Source organism: Pipra filicauda, unplaced genomic scaffold, assembly GCF_003945595.2.
Source record: "Pipra filicauda isolate LSUMZ 115617 unplaced genomic scaffold, ASM394559v2 scaffold17_size4572894_pilon, whole genome shotgun sequence".
Taxonomy (NCBI): Eukaryota; Metazoa; Chordata; class Aves; order Passeriformes; family Pipridae; genus Pipra; species Pipra filicauda.
This window is the reverse complement of record NW_024104287.1, coordinates 1,099,411-1,117,074: the sequence shown is the minus strand read 5'-3', so window position 1 is coordinate 1,117,074 and position 17,664 is coordinate 1,099,411. Positions and strand designations below refer to the sequence as shown.

At 41.7% G+C, this 17,664-nt stretch overlaps 1 protein-coding gene across 2 annotated transcripts in view; it reads left to right on the top strand.

Annotated features, from left to right (window-relative positions):
• The first annotated feature begins 5,874 nt into the window (after positions 1 to 5,874).
• COL25A1 (collagen type XXV alpha 1 chain) overlaps positions 5,875 to 17,664 on the top strand; it is a 316,696-nt gene continuing 304,906 nt past the window's right edge. For both annotated transcript variants that reach the window (XM_027736368.2, XM_039379895.1), the window contains exons 1-2: positions 5,875 to 6,355; positions 6,907 to 6,976. In XM_027736368.2, coding sequence (XP_027592169.1) covers positions 5,963 to 6,355; positions 6,907 to 6,976 — 463 coding nt within the window. In that variant the 5' untranslated portion in view covers positions 5,875 to 5,962. The remainder of the gene's footprint in view (positions 6,356 to 6,906; positions 6,977 to 17,664) is intronic.

Here is a 17,664-nt window from a genome sequence, read left to right as displayed (position 1 = left end):
AAATTTTCCTGCTGTATAATTAGATTTTTGTGCTGGATCCTACATCTTGACTTTCATGTTGGCATTTTTATATCCTTCAAATACTCCAGCACACGTTAAAGTTTACTTCCATGACTAATCCTATTGATTTGGATCAGACTACACACATGAGTGAAGTTACATGTTAATATAGGACTTTGCAGACTCAAAAACTCTTAGTCCAAACTTTGTCCTCCCAGACTTTCACCACGACCCATGAATTCCACTGGTGTTCATTCATATACAAATAAACAAACCAGGGAACCAAGGGATATTAATTGGCCTGGAGCCAGGGCAAGGATATCTTTTTTCTTTCAGTCTGAAGTTCTCAAGTCTGGTCTCCGTGTCCTATTTCTGATGACTGCTCTCCATTCAGTGAAATTCTTGACAGAGCTTCCCAAGCATCAGCTGCATTTTAAAGCAAGTATTTGAAGCTATGAAAAAGGTAAGGTAGTTGGTTTATTTGTTATGACGTGTTTTGTAATACATTCGCATGAAAAATACTCGTGAATTTTAGTAAAGAATGACATACAGGGTCCGAACTTTGTGGTGACTCAGTCTGTAGGTCTAGCAGACCTGGTTTCATCATGTTGAAAAAGGAAATCCTGTGAAATATGTTAAAATCCAGATGCAAAGGGTTTTTTTATCTTTTTATTTTTAATATCACGTTTGCCAAAATACCAGTAAGGTTATGGAACTAATAAACTAAATCCTATGCTCATGTGACTCAATTACCTCTAGTCTGAAGATAAGTCGGACTTAAAATTCAAATATATGAAGTGTTTGTACAGTAGATGTGAAATGAGTATATCTAAGTATTAAATCACAAGCAAGTGTTATCCATCTGCTAAGTATATTAATGTACTGCATCATGTATACTGTAATGTGCTTATATTAAATTTAAAGTGACAGAAGGCAATCAATTTGGGTATTTAAAAGTGAAAGGCTTTTCCAACTTTCTTCCCAAAACAGTGAAGTAAGTTGTTTTTCTGGTGATTCTGTGCTATCTTGGCAAATATTATGAGCAGCTCAGTGAGAAATATCATACTACCTAACCTGCCAGAGAGCTGAGAAGTGAGGCAAGTTACAGAAGTGCTGGATTCCGCTTCTACCTTGCATTTTACCGGTATAAGTATATAAAATCTGAGTAAAATCTCATTTAGGGTGCAAGATGCACTCTAATTCAAAGGTCGAATTGAGTAGGAGAGAGATGAATGAAGGAAGAAGTAGAATGCAGATGCAATTCAAGTCCGCATATAATGAATAATATATAAGCTCTGTTTGAAAGCGGGAACCTTTGCAAAAGAACGGTTTCCATAACCATTATTAACCATTCAAGCATTTATCTTTGTGCGTGTCACCTCAGTTCTAACACTAAGTGCCAGACTCCAATCCCTACTTGTATTTATTCTCTGTCTTCTGTCTTTCCTGAGCATACATGCAAAATAGATCACAAACTGAACATGGCTCATTGTTTCAGGAGATGAGTGCTTATTTTTCATTGCATAATTTTAATCACAAGTTTATGTTGTGTCTGGTAAAGAAATCCAGTAGTCGACTGTGGATTGGTCAGCCAGAATATAGCATGCTGTAGACATAAAAATATGGAAAGAACTCCAGACACTAGTTCTGTCTGGTGGAAAATTGTTATCTGCAAACACCATCCACATCCTCAAACACAGACCTATGAAATGCAAACAGTAGCGTCTTGTGTCAATACCTTTGGCTGGTCATGCACAAGATCTGCTGAAATGTGGCCTTTAGAGATTTGAAGTGAGAGCACTCCCCTCCTGGTGGGAAGCGTGGCCGCCTCAGGTCTGTGTGCATGAGCACTTCAGCAGACCTTACTTAAAATTCTCCTCCTTTTGCAACTATTGGAGTTGGAGTGCTGCAGATGTGCCATTTCATATACTCTACCTGTACGTGTTAATGGCCAGTTCAAAACACCTGGTGTACAGTTCTTATTTCAAGCTGCTATATTCTGGGTATTAGATACAAAATAGGCTTTTTAAGCATTTTAAGTGTTTTGTAACATGAACTTGCATGGTATATCATCCTAAATGTGACCAGCAACATCTGAGATACAGTTCCTGACTGCAAGCAGTTAAATTACTGCTTACCCATATGAACTGCCATCTGGTTTACTCCTGGAGTAGGAGTTTAACTCCTTAGACCAAGTTACCCTCTCTAATTCAAAACCTATAAATCTTCACCAATAAAAAAGGTAAAAAATAGTGGGTTTTTTTAAGAGAGAGAGGGAAAAAAAAAAGAAGAAACCCAGTTCTTTCATTGCATGGATAACATTCTCCAAAGTGCTACAGCAATCTGGTTTTAATCTTAGTTATGATCCTAAGTAGATGCCTTCTTGACTCTGGCATCATCATGGCTGCAAAATAAGAAGCAGGCTCACTGGCACTGAACATATGCATGTCCTGGATTCGCTCTGCCTCCCGCTTGTGGAAAGCTGGCAAAAGCAGCAATGCTGTGTCTTAACAATTTTTTTATCCGGTTTATTGTGTTTATGGGACAAGCATACTGCATAGCTGCTGGTTGTCCACTTGATGGTATCAAGTAACAGAGCACAGGAGGGTACAGCTGCTTAATGCTCTCTATTCGAGCAGACGTGACCGGAGATTTTTATAACAGGTAAAACAGCTGTGTTATGTTCTTCACCTACACAAACAACTCCTGTGCTAGATTTAATCAGACTGTGCATAATTCAGCTTGCTGCTCAGATTCCACAGTCCAGTCTAGTCTACTCTGGACCAACCTTGCTGTGAAGTGGATAAATAATGCCTCCATCAGGAAAATCACCACATTTTTTCTGTAAGAAGAGCACATTACTGATTTGCATTTTCAAAGACATTCTGTTATCTGTTTCTGTGTGAAAACACATTAGGAAAAAAGCTACTGGAAATAATTTGTTCTCAAATTCTGTCACTATCAAATAATTTCTAAGCATTTTAATAAACTTTTATCTCACATCTTTCCCAGAACCAAGCTTTAGCAAAAAAGAAAAATGTAACTGTAAGCTGGAGCAAGGAGGAAGACTTGGCACTGCTCTTTTTCCTCTCACTCTCCTTCATCATGTTTCTCTTTGTCTGAGGATATGTGTGAGCAGACATGCGCATACACAAGAATGAACCTCGTCTTTTTCAGAGGTGAGACCAGGCAGGGCTAACATTTCTCCCAAGTGTGTAGAGGTATAGCTACCCATTGTGAAAAAACCCATGAAATTTCTTGGATATTTTAAAGTTGCGCTTTCCTGGTTTGTCCTGAACAGGAAAAAAAAAGGTTTCTTATCATACCTTTTCAGAATAAGAAACATCTAGCATGAGATTTGTTATCCACTAGGATAACAACTTTGCATTGTGTCCCACAGAAACATGGTGATCTGGCTCCTTTGGCAATCTTTATGATGTCAAGTACATGTAAATCTAATGTAAGAAGGGACTTTCTGTCTCAGGCTATTTAATTTCTGATGTAGAATATGCCTTGTCCAAAACAAACGGCATGATGCTGGGACAGAAAGATGCTTGGGCAGAAAGACTGCATCATTTGGCCAAGCAAAACACTGAGCCAGGTCACACTGACCTATGGTTTTCTGGGCCCCATATGGGGCACTAAAGCAGCCAGCGGATGTCCGTACCTGCCCTGAAATAACAAGAGCTGATCTCGGGAGGAAATTTCACCCTGGCCTAGATGGGGCAGCACCCACTTGCATACCACGCAGGCAGCAGCAGCGGGGTGTGGGCAGCCATCCTGCCCCCAGTGGCGCCTCACTAACCCCCAATATAAAATGACAATCATATCTGAGGGTTTGCAGTGTTACTTTGCTGGATGTCACCTCGAGCAGGGCTGAGTAATGGTGCTGGCTACTAACAGCAGGGGGTAATGTGAAGTGCTGGAGCTGGCGCCGATGGCTTCCAGCGCCTTGCGGGCCGCCAGCCACTGCGAGGCAGCCTGGGCACTGCTCATACCATACTTGGGGAGCCCATGCTACACGCCAAATAAGAGCATGTGGGTAGTATTTGTTTTCTTCTGTCAGTTTATTAATTCCAAATATTATTTCATCTTCTAATTGCCAACAGATAGTCTGTGAGCGAGTCCTTGTTCTGAAAAGCACAGTTTGTTATTCACAAGTCCTGATCATAAGGTATGTGCTGCTTGGGGGAATTTGTTTGCAAACTGTTCATTGCAACTATTAACTGTTTATTGTGAAGAAACTATCACCCAGGGCTATGTAATCACCATTTCTTCTCCCCGATTAGAGTACACAAAACTTTTTGTTCAGAAAGAAGAGAAAAATTATGAAGAGTAAATAACTAGCTGTGAACTTCTGGTACACTCTATTCAAAGTTCAAGTAAGCATAATGAAACCCACAAAGCTTTTTGGATCCACATCTTCATGGTATTTGTGACTGCTTGAACACTTGGGAAACAATAGGTAATAAAACTGCACAAATGTGACTCCATAAGGAAACTTGATTCATAGTACAAACCAATACTTTTAGTCTTGTTTGAGAAGTACCATAGTTGGACAAGCCTCTTTTTCATCCCGTGAATCTATATCCTGTAAGTAGTCAGTATTCACACGATGCCAACTAGGGTGAACTACATGTTTCTTTGATGTCTGGTCCTGCTTTGAGAGGTTTCCCTGGTTTGCAAAGTGTACTGAGCACAAGAGACGTCACACAAAAGTGCTACGTAGGAGATGCACTATGGTAATTCCAAGATGAGAACCAAACTACAGCAGGTCAATCCAGCGTTTGGAAGAGGCAGACGGGGAAGGACCAGAAACCAACAAGCTTCCCATCAGGCTATGTGTGCAGTTCCCTGGATGTTAGTGGTTCCTTTCTATTCAACCAAACCAGAAACAATGAAAACTGGCCAGTATGCATGGAAGAGTGAAGAAGCAACTGGGTAAACAAACAAGCAGAAAGAAAACTGGCTAAAATTAAACCTTCTCCATACAATGGGGAGTTAGTGCATGCTGCTCCCTTGGAAGCGAGCCGTTGCATCGGCTGCCCGCGCGCTCGCCGGGAGCCGGGCTGCTGAGTTACACACGTTTATCCTCCGCGCTCTAAAAAAAGAACGGGACGACAGGGCGCTCCCGTGTTTTATGCCCGCACCGTGGGCATTGACAGCCCGTCCATAAACCGCCGTAAATTAGCCCGATGTTCCAGAGCTTTCCCCGGCGGGGCCGGCCGCCCCTTGGAGCCCCTTCCCTGGTGTCGCCCGCCATGGGCACCCCCTCCCTCCCCTGGAGTCTCGGAGCTCCCCGCTCTCCACATCTCTGATCCTGGTGCTCCGCGCTCCGCACGCACATTAGGCAGGGCGAGTCCCCCGCGCTGCCCAGGCCGACCCCGTGCCTAGGTGAATAAATTATGCCGATGAGGGCGGGAGGTGGGCCGGAGGGTGGGGGCGGTTCCGCGGCTGACAGCGGGCCAGCGCGGGCCGCCTGCGGGCTTCCCCGCCTGGCGCGGCGCGGCTGCTGGGCGCCGGCAGGCAGGTGGAGGGGCAGCAACAAGTCCGCCGGCGGCGGGGAGGAGAGCGGGAGGCGGAGGGGGGGCGATTCCCGCCCCGCGCCTGAAAACCTCTCTGACAAGTGGCAAACCGCTAGCAGAGCACGCTGCTCCTCCGGAGGGCTGGTGGAAGCCGCGGGGGCTCACCCCGCACCCAGCCCTGCTGCCGGCTTTTGGCTCCTCGCCACCTCCCCCCCTCCCCGCCGCCGCCCCCGCTGCGGGGGTGAGTCGCGACCCGCTGCCGGGCGGGGTGCGGTGCGGACTGCGGTGCGCGCTGCCTCTCAGCCTTGAAAGTGTGTGAGCCCCTCGCGGGCTCTTCTACTTACCGCATTTTTTTATATAATTTTTTTTTGTTATTTATTTTCTCGTACTTTTTTGCCATTATTTTTGTTGCCGTTGTTTGTAAACTAATTGCCTCTATGGGGGGCGGAGGGAAGGAAATCAAAGCTGCCGCAGCTGAAGGGTGTGCGAGCACGCTGGGGAAGAGCCGAGGAGCCGCAGGACGGGATGGCAGCGGGAAGCCCGGCGGCAGCGGGAAGCCCGGCCTGGGGAAGCCTGGCTGCGGCGGGGAGCGCTGCCCGCGGCGGGCCGGGCCGCTCGGCTCGGCGCTGGCCGCGCTCCTCTCGGCGCTGGCCGCGGCCTCCTGCGTCTACCTGGGGGTGCGGACCAGCGACCTCCAGGCCAGGGTCGCGGCCATCGAAGGTGCCCGAGGGAGCTTCTCTGCCGCCGCCCCGCTCCCGCCGCTGCCTGGCTTTTCCCTGGAGCAGCTGAACGCGATGATGCAGGAGAAAGTGGAGCGACTTCTCGCCCAGGTGTGCGGGACGGGGGTGGCCGCTCTCGGGCGGTGTGCGTGTGTCGGGGATGGGAGATGCTGTGTGCGGGGCGGCGGGAGGCCGGACAGAGCTGCTCGGGCGGGAGATGGCGGGGAAAGCGGCGAAAGTGAGCCCGCATCCCCTGGGGGCGGCGGGGCTGGGGGAGAGGCGGGCCGGGGGGCGCTCCGGGCTGCTGGAACGGGCAGGATGGGGTGTCGCGGGGGACCCCTGCGTACGACACCGGCGCTTTGCTCATCTGTAACTTGCTGCCGTCCCCGCGATTTTGGACCGCGCGTGTGTCGAGAAGGCGAAAAGGCGGGGGCCACTTACGGCGGCGGTGGGAGAGAGTCGGAGGTGTCGGGCTTGGTTTTGTTGTTGTCGGGGTGGTGAAGTCAGTGAGACACCTTAGGCCGAGTCCAAGCGGAGAAGCCATCGTTGGCTGCATAGCCTATGGAATAGCGGTACATCCCAGTTTGCGGCCGCGGTCGGGAGCGCTGGTTGTGGCGGAGCTTGCTCGCCGAGTGCCCTCATGTTGCTTCTCTCGCCCACAGAAATCCTACGAGCACTTGGCAAAAATACGAGTAGCTAGAGAAGCGGCTCCAGAGTGCAACTGCCCACCAGGTAACAGGCACAGCTTGGAAATGTCTCTCAGGCTTGTAACTCTGGGGTATTTGATGTCCCAGGTTTTTCGAATACATGTAAGTCAGATCCAGGGAATGCCTCTTCAATCACCAGCAGTTCCTTGGGTGGAAAAGCTGTAAAGCCCAGAATAATTTTTTTGCACCGTGGCACTGGATTGAAATTAATGCTACTTAAAAAAACCCAGTTAGGCTGGATGTTGCCAAACAATAAAACTTATGAAGAAGTTATTGATCTACTTTAGCGAGTTGAACTATATTTTGTCTTAAATGGGGTAGTACTGAATCAAGGCATTGTGTGCTCAACTTGGGAAGTAGAACAAAAGCCCCTAGGAAAAATATTAAACAATTTATAACATGGATTGAAGTAGATGAAGAGTCTGTTGCAAGTTAACAGTAATATATATAAGAGCTTTTTCAGTCTCATTTTTCTGTAGTCTTGGTTGAAAGCAGTTTCCTTAGGAAGGAATTGCAGGTTTCTTACTGAGTGTTTAGAACTGTGTGTGTTTATGCAACCAGAGATGTTGCTTGACTTTGGAAATGGGCCCTCCTAATACAGCCGTCAAGTGTTCATACATTCACACTGTAATGTTTCCTGTGTTTTTCGTGCTCCTTTTTGATAGACTGATAACCGTCAATGTTGTTTTAGATTTATAAACTTCTTCTAATATATACCAAAGTTCAACTAGCAGCTTAAAAATTAGGAAGATAATGCCAGTGTTTCACAGGGTGATGTAGGAATGCCAGCATCCCCTGTGTGATGAAGAACACTAGATGAAGAGTATGCTTTAAATATCCTGTCACTCTGTATGAAAAACAATCTCCTTTACAGGTGGAATATCAACTGTCAGCAGGACTTAAGCTGATTATGCTTGCCAGAAGGATGTGAGATAGTACTGTGCATATAACGAAGGAGCTCTTCAAGTTTAGGATTTAATTCCTGCCAAACTCATCAGTCTGAAAGGACTACTGAATCTCAGTATTAAAACTGTTTGCAGTGGTTGGTACAATGTTTTGCTCATGATACAGCTGAGAATAGAGTATTTACTGGCTGGTATAGGAGTTGCCATGGCTATCATGAAAAGGACAATATATATGACTTGGTGTGTTTTAAAAGGGTGCATAGAATTACTCTACTCCCAGCTAGTTTTGGTGAGGAACATTGGTTTCCTGCCGTACTATATATATTTTTTTCCCTTTAAGGCTAACATAAGCAAACTGTGTTGACCTTATTTTTTCTGTTGTTTAACTGCAATAAATTACAAGATTCAAGCTTGTGCACTGAAAATGAGGGTTACTCATCATGTTGTTTGCAGAGATGTATTCTGTGAGCCAGAAATGTTGTTGAATTAGATGCTTAGCTCTTCCACTTCTCCTTCTTTCTGGTTTAAATCCATCTGTTATGATGTTTTCACTTACTGTTTTCCTACTAGAAGTCAATATCTACTCTTTTATTGTCGATGTTAGGCACTGCTTTACTTCCCCACTACCACTAGAGCTCCACATTATACCAATTTTTATCTGACCTTTTTCCTTAAGAATTGTGTTTTATCAAATAGATAATGAGCAACAGAATATTTCTCACATGCATTGTAAAAATCCTTGCTACACGAAAGTCAAAATAAAGTGATTTGGGAAACATTTTCAAGGGAGCAAGTTTCATAAGACCAGGAAAACATATGAATCATTATAAAATGAAAAAAATATAATGCAGAGAGGAGGGATTAGAAATGTGATATGGAGCTTTTCACCTCTCAGTAGCTGTTTCAGTTTGGAAGCAAGTTTTGTAGTGACTGAAAGATGTTGCCATATGGTAGCCTCATTTTGCACAGCTTAAAATGAGTTGATGCTCTCATGCTTGTTGCCAGTGGACAGTTGTCTACCTCAAAATGGCATCGTCTTGGGAGCCTTGTCTGAGATCAAGGGCTGACTGGCACCACCACCTGAGTACAGTGCCTTCCTAAAGGCAGGCATTAGGCAGAGCAGGAGGGGACAGGGTGAATAAATTGTTGTTTCTGCATTTTGTTCACTCTGTTGGAATTCCTTTTTTGACTGCACAGGATGGGCTTTTGTTTTCGTCCTTAATGCTGCTATTACAGATTTGGACTACTGTGTTCAAAAAGGCATTTGGGTTAATAAGAAAAGTATCATGGGAAACCCAGTGGTTTTTCTGTTGCCTGCTATTTGCAAAACCAAAGAGTACATTGCCTCTTTACTTCCCCACGTGGTTCTCTTTTGCTGCTTTATTCTGCTCAGCTTCTGCATTTCTGTCCTGGGTTTGTGTAATACATGTCTGTTAGAGATGGATTTGGAAGGCCTTGATGGTAGAGAAGTGATTTTTTTGAAAAGTCACAGTGCTATGAGAAAAGGTCGCTACCCGATGGCCACCAAGACAGTTTCCATCATCCTACTTTTTAAAGAAAAATGAAGATTATTTAAAAGTAGGTTACATTGTTCTCTATCTAAAGAAGATAAGGAAATTCAATCTGCAGACAGGAGGGTGAGAATGTGGCCTCTGGTTAAGGATTAAAGTTATGCAGCTGGTGTAGTTCTCATTAGCTTAAGATGTTCATCCCCTTTTGACTCTCCATGGTAGGAACCTGCACATTCAAAGGGAAGTGGGTTTGAATGGCTCAGATACCAATGGGAGCCAAATTCACAAGCTCGTAGCTTGCAGAGTGGTCCACATGCAGATTCTTTTAATTCAACAGTAGCCTTGAGTTTTATCCGTAGTGACGAGTGATCACGTTTCTCATTAAAAACTTCATTCTCACTAAATAGGATTTTTCTAATTCTTGTTTTCTATTTTCTTATAAAAGAAACATGTTGTGAGGTGATGTTAGAGTTTTGATTTTAATGTTGCAGGACTAAAACCAGATACCAAAGATTTTGTAAATATTTAAAATATTACAATAGCAGGCATTCTTTCTCTTCTTAAAGCAGAGTAATAAAGTTTGAAAAGTAAATTTGTGCTGACATTCCTCCTAAATTACCTCAGCTCTAATAAGAGTGCCAGCATAAATCTCATGCTTGAAACTGGTGCTGGAGTCACTGCTGGTAGTTGGCCCTCTGCACATGGGACTAGGGGGGCAAATTGAGTGGCTAAAATTACTTTAAGCGTAATAAGTTAATTATCCTTTGCTAGATGTGTTTTTTATTGTAAACTAATGTTTCTCTACTGTAAAAGATGAACAGAAAACATAGGTGTGTAGGTGATTATTTCATACTTTAAATGGCTGTAGGAGCATAATCGGCCCTTATGAGGAACAGTCAAGCACCATGGTGGATACTTCTTACCAAGTGCCAAGAATTACACAGTTGTGGAAAGAGTAACTCCTACAGAAAGCACAGGGATACTCCCCACTCAGTAGAGTTTTAAGAAATTTTTTTAATTGTAGGTTCTTCAGATTTTCCTCTTTCCAACATCATTCACGTGTATACCTAGGATGTAGACTTCAACGGAAATGAACATATGCTTGCACGTTTTAGTGATCTGATCTTTTATATGTATTGTAAGGGTCAAGTTCTGACACTTGTGGTCATGGGCCATGATGTCTCATTGTGTAAGTGGTCCTCGGAGCCTGCTCTTGGAGTCAGATCATGTTGGCAGGAGTCAAATCTATTAGTACAAGAAGTTCAGGCTTGGTCAGCAGGAAGGCTGTCAGGTGATTATATACAGTTCTGCATGTCCCTTTTGGCCAGTGGCCAGTTTTAGGAAGCAATTACATTTCTTTTTCGTCTTCCCTTTTGAGGAAGACCGTTATAATTAATTTATTTTTTAAACAACTGAGTTTTTAAAATTCTGCATTAACAAAATAAGTCACATAACATAAGAGATGTCTTTAGCTATACAAGACACTGTGTACATATTTTCACCATAGCTTGCACGTAAATTTATGGGGTTTGTAGGCTTTGAGGTTTGCTTTAGGTTTTTTTTTCCTTCCCAGAACATTAGCTGAATTTCAGTGCTGGGTACCTGTCAAGGTTGACCACAAATTTGCTTTTGTTTTTCATTAGTGCCACAGGTAACATTTCTTCCTTTGTTCTTTCTCTTGTATTTTTCCCTTCAAGAAATGTGTATTTTTCTTGTGACTTCAGTGCCTTCCCAGACCCCTTCCCCTTCTGTGGCTTCAAGCCCTTTCCAGGCACAGCCACTGTCATCATTCTTTCTTAGCCAGCTATTTTGTGCTGTTTTTGTAATCATGTCATCTTGATTCTCTTGTTCCAGTCTTAAAGAGCTTTATGGTTTGGCATTTGAAGTACCTCCTATTTCACTATGCAATTTGCTGCCATCAGGTTATATATATTGTTTCAGTGTAGTTGTGTGCATACAAACCTGTTCATTCAGCAGATAAAATGCCATAAGCCAGGATTTTTTTGAGGGAATATAGAATACCAGTTGGTCTTATTCTGGTTATAGTAGTTTTAGTGGGAAAACTGTGTTCTACAGCTACAGTTCTTCAGTAAGATGATGAATTTGCTATATGTATTTTGATAGCAGCATGGAGGGCAAAAGTCAGTGTATTAGCATCACAGTACTATTTTTGTCATCTTAAGCATCTAATGTTTGTTTTGACATGCAATGGAAGTACAATTTAGGCACTCTTTCTTATTTCCACGTGTTCCATAGGGACTGTTCCCTGGAGCATTTCAATTAGTGAGGCTGAAAGAATGGAGGAGAAATCAATTTTGGGGATTAAAAGAATCCTGAAGTAGGTATCAGCAGGTATTAATTTTTAATTTTTTTTTTTATTATGCTTACAGTGAAGCAGTTCTGTAAAGACTGAAGAGGCAAAGAAAAGAAAAGCTGACTTAAGTGTTTACCAGTAGTGAGACCCAAAAGAAATTGCAGATAGATATAGAATGTATCCAAAGTGGTTTATTCCTGTTACTTAAAATTTCAGAGTGTGCTATCTGAACCTAGCTCCCAGCACTACTTATTTCTGCCATGTCCGTATCATCTATTTGCTGAATGCAGTTCTCAGCTCTAATTTTGTAATTTTTCTGACAGGTCTCCGAGTTCTCCTTTCATACCTTCATTGGCTTGATATTTTTCAGTTCCTAAATCAAGATGTTTATTGATGTGCAGCAGCATGCAACCTTCTGGGTAGTCTGTTGTCTTGTTTGGATGACTGATTAAAGATACTGTTTTGTCCTCACAAAATAGCTAAATATATTTTATTGGCTAAGATGTGACCTTTTAATTCCCTTCCCTCGGGGTAAGGAGGTAGGGTGTGCAGCATGATGAATGAAACGTAAAGGGGCTCAAAAGAGATCTGATTGACAGCAGACTGCACCAGATTTCTGTCTTTTGTTATATTATTGATTTTAGCAGTGATCAACCTTGTAGCAAAGGTTGATTTGACTGCAAAAGTGTTAACAAAAGGTTTTTCTAAGTCTTGAGTTGAATAAATTTTAACTTGGCAGTTTTTGTCAACCAAGGCATATTAAAATGAAGGTTTGATTATCTGCATTAACTGTTCTTATATTATGTGAGATTAATATTACATATGTTCTTATACTTCCTTGTATGTGACAGTGGTCCATCTCAAACTGCTGAAGTGTCAAAGCAGTTCAAGTACTGTGAGTGTTGCAGTGGGAGAAGTGGCCGTTAAGCCCACTTTGGGAACAATACTTCTAGTGTGTGTTGTTGCTTTTTTTTTTTTCTTTTTCTTGTTCTTGTTTTCTTTCTTAAATTGTGAAATGTATACATGTTTCCTTAAAGATTCTTTAAAGGTTATGTAGCTGAGTTCTGTTTAGCAATGCTTCACTCCCTGTCCCTTTCCTTAAAGGTTAGTGGGTTCTTGGGAATGTATTGCCAGAAGAACAGCAATGATATACCTGCATTACAGCAGGTAATCTTTCTCACTGTTTCTCACTCCTTTCTAAATTTACTGGCTGCAGCTTACCTGTCTATTTTGTCTATACTTAGCACAGGAAATATCAGCTAAATTTGAAAACAGCATGACTGACAGAAGCTGTTTTTATAGGGCTTTTTAGGTTACCAGATAAAATGTATAATTAATATGTTCAAGTTATGAACCCTGTGAAACCATCCATCTTACTTTATTGTACACAGAACTTGAGCCATGTTGCAAACTGCAGCCTCTTCAGAAAGGCTAGTCTACACAGAGCACCTTTCCCCTGCATTGTTTCAGTTGATTTCCTAAGTTAGCCACAAAAAAGGAAATCTGATGGCTTACTTAGGTCTATTAATAAGAAATAAGAAGGCATAGAATACTACAGGCAGGAAGAAATGTTTTTGACTCTATACAATTAAAGCTACAGGGTGCAGTTACATATCTGATACACACACACTAGTGAACACGATGCTGCAGGTTTGATTTTTGGACGCTTGTGGACTATCCTGTTTTTACAAGTTAGACTTAAAGTAGAGCGGCGCCTGCTCACATTCATCTGCTTGGGTCTTTTAATGAGATTAAGTTCAGCAGAAGCAGCTGTTTGTGAGAGATTAATAAAAATAAATGTTAAGACAAATTTTCAGAACGGAACGCCCAACTTGAAAGTGCAAGATTGGTATATACTTTTCATGTAAATACAGCTTATTTTTTTGCCTCTATAGACTTGAACAACCTTAGAAATAATGGTCAGGTTGATATTGATGAAATAATCTACTGTTGAAATGTTTCCATAAGTTGCCTAGTTTTTAGCAGACAGGCTACAATTTCCTTATTTGTGAAGCAAACCACTTGTCCCATCCATCGTGTTAATGAAGAAAACCTGATCTCATTGTGCTCTCCTTAAAACAGGTTTTAAAATATGTTGAGGGACAGTTTTATCTATGATGCACACTATAAAAGTTATCCTGTCTGCTCTTCTGTCTGTTTTTTTTATTTATTTTTTTTTTTGCAGGGTGGGAGTTGTACTAAAATTATTTCTCGTTTATATATGCAAATGTATGCTCATAGAAGCAGGCGTTTACATGTAGCTGTAAATATTGCATGCATGTTTGTAGAGAACTGTGTGCTTGGAACTAGAGAACTATTGTGCTTGGAAAGCTTTGAAGCAGATGATGATGATGATGACTAGAGTGCTTTTTGAAGAAATATGAAGTTAGTATATACCTGTGTAAATCTTTTTACTGGATTAGAAATATATGTTCTTATAATTATCAAAGATATGATGATGGCCACTTGTAGGGCAAAGAAACAATAAATGGAGTGAAGAAAGAGTGTAATAACAGACCTGATAAAACTGAGATGTTACTTTTTATGTTAGAATGTTCTGAAAATTAATATAGTGATTTCAGAGACTTGCTTAGGCATGCTCAACCAAGAAGCAATGAAACTTTTAAGCAATAATATTTTGTCCTATGCTGTCTTAAATATTGATCAGGAAGCTGACAAATGTGAAGAAAGTAGGGTTTTTTCATGAGGAAATAAACGGGGGTCTGTTAAAATCAGTGCTTTTAGTTTAGTCTGTGTTAGGCATTAGAATTATCATCTTAGTTTTGTTTGTTCATGAATATCATCTTGCAGTTATTGTATTGGGCAAGTATATGAGAAGATTTCTCAAATGATTTGTGTATTTTTTTTGGGTGCTTAGAAGTTTAAAGTTGGCGTTTTAGGAAAATGACTTACAGGATTTTTTCATAGATTTTTACCTTTGCTCATATATCTTGTTTGGGCTTACAATGGAGAGTGGATCACAGATTAACAGGTCCTTTGGGAGGTTGAAAAGGAGACTGTACATGGAATAATGATGGACATAAGTCTTTCTAAGTAGCTTCCCCTCCTTTTCTGTGACTCTTCCACAAGCTCAGCTGAGGAAATGTTGAGGAGAAGGGTATCAAATGATCTTTCTCTTTGATCCTTCGTCCTCTTTTTAATGCAGTACATCAGACTGTATAACATAGCAGTATGATGGTTTTGATAGTTTGTCACACTCTCCCCTATCTTGGACACACAATAGGCTGCCTGCCAAGTCATGGTGACATATCATAGAACATAGCTCACTGTAGCAAGAAAAACCTGCATAAAGCCAGGTGGCTGATCCACTGCTTTCCGCTGACTGAAATAATGGGCCTGTGGAAGGTACTACTTCAGTCCATTGATACCTGGATACTTCCTCTGATCAGCAAAGATTTGGGGAAGTGTTTTATTTTCTCTTCTTTTTTTTTTTTTTTTTAAAGGCAGAATGAAATAGCTCATGAACTTGGCTCTTCCTACCCTTTTAAATAATTTTATTATTCTTCGGAGTAAGGGGCTGTAGAGTAAGAGCTGCAAATATCATGTAAGGTAGACTGTAGAGAATAAGTAGTTTTAAGACCTTTACTGTTCTGCTATTTGCAGTTTATGCCATCTTAAGACCCTCCCCCAGCTTATTTTATTTCCTGTTTGAGGATTTTTAATATTCCTTCTCTGAATATAATAGCACAGAAAAAAGTCATACCACAAGTATATGTTAGAGGTTTAGATTGTGAATTAGGTTTCTTCAATAAGCATAATCTCATTCTCAGTACTCTGTGGTTAAGGTTATGCTGGAAAACTACTATTATAAGGTCTTTTCTAAAATTGTGGAGGGAAGAGGGGTGTGTGTTTGTGTGTCGTTGAGAAACACAGAAGAAATTTTGAAGCCAGGCAAATATATTGAAAATTGGAGACCAAAATTTCTTATCAGAGGTATGGCTGCTGTTGCAGCAGTGACAGATTTGTCAGATTTGTATGCATATCCGAAAGCAGAACAACATCCTGTAACTTGAAGGACACTAAATAAACTCTCTGGAAAGATATTTATGTGGTTAAGGTAGAGTCTATAAGAGGAAGAACATAGCTGGCTACGGACTAAAGCCTTGCTTGTGCTGGTAGTACTAGTTATGTTGCTAGGAAATGATGTAAGGTTTCTTATATATCAGTGCTTCAGCTGGGTGACAGTAGGGTCTTCACAGAGGACTGCTGTGCTGAAAGTCAAAGTGTATACATCTTAAGTTGAGGAGGTATTTCCTTTAGCTGGCATCTCTAATAACTCTTAATAATATGAGAACCAGCTGCTTGAAGGCACTTCTCTTCCTCCCCACCCTGTACCTTACTCTCTGTGTAAGCTCCTGTTCCGATTCTCTTGATCTTCTTAGAGGAAGTCTTGATACCTGAGCATAAGGGTATGGCTGCAGGGGATTAAAAGGATAAACTCCATAGCCTGTGTAATAATATTCTCTTCTCCAGTCACAGAGTTTGCATCCACATGATGCCCAGTGGCATCGCTAATACTGTCCAGTGTTGGCTGGAGACTCTCTGTACTGTCAGCTCTTCTGGAGCTTTTTATCAAACGCTCCTTTAATGTTTTCAGCACCACTCCTATTCTGCTGGTTACTGCCAGTTGAAGGAAGGCACATGTTGAGTACTGTCACTTCAGCTTGACATAGAGGTGATTGGTGTACTATTGGTTTCATACCCTTCACCTTTCAGACAGGACAGCCTTCTCAAACTTCAGTAAAAATACTTTCTAACTCCTAATTTGGTCCTTATACCAGGAGATGTGCTCTGTGCACACAAACTCAAGTGTAGACCAAAGTGGGGTCATTGTTAAGGTGGTCCTTAACGGCAGTGTGAGCTTGAACTCTGCTTTTATTTGTTCTCTGTCCTGGTGGATGGTTGGTAGCGGTTTGTGTGAGCTAATAATATGCAGGTTGGGGAATGGCTTTAGTTGGCACTTAAAATGCAGTGGTATCAGAGAAATGGATCATGATGTTTGCTGTAGCTGTCTATGTGTGTTTATGAAGAAGTCACAGATCAGCAAGGATCATCTTGAATACCTTTCCCAAGTGGTTCCTGTGAGTAGGCATGCAGAATACTGATGAACCAGAGAGGCTGAAAGATGCAGTGGAATGGCATCAGTTTAAAATGAACCAGTGCTTAGACAGCCATTGTCAATACTTACTTAGAGCTGGTGTCTTTGTAATGATGACAGCCATGTTTGTAGAAGGCTGGAAAGGTTTCTCTATGTGAAGATGAAGTGTTTTTCCAGTGCAGCAAGCATGTAAGTGCACTGTATTTCTTTAGTGTAGGGAGACTAAGATTAGTAAAGAGAGATTAGTAGTTAAACTTGTCAGTTGTGGATTTCACTTTAGGACAGCTTTTCACAATTTCTTAGTTTGAATTCTGGGCTCAGCCTTGTCCTAATGTGTGATAGGAGGACTTTCTTTTAACATATTCAATTAAGAGGCTGCACATAAGCTGTTAGAGTGGCCAGTTCAAAATAAGTATGAGCCTTGAAAACAGAACCACCAGGAATAAGGGAGAAATAGAGCAACACTGAAATCTTCACTTTTTTTTTTTCATCTCTTAAAATTGATTTGCTGCTACAAGGTGGTATTTCAATGTATTCGAAACAAGTCCAGTCCATTTTAGGATAATAAGGAGAAACTAATCTGTTTTCAATGTGTATTATAACAACTGGAATGCTCTGGGAACATTCTGGAAAAAGCTCTCTCGAAGTAAGTTTAAAGGAGTGTACCTTAGAGGAAATATTGTGCTTAATGAATTACAGCAGGGGTAACTAAGTAACAGTTCTATATTGTGACTGTATTCCATTACAGCACTGTAAAGGTGGGATAGAATGTCTTCATATTTGAGTTCTTGCATCTGTAAAAGAGAATGGATGTAAGGACACTAACCAAAGTTTACAAAAGACAACGTATTTTACCTAAAGTTA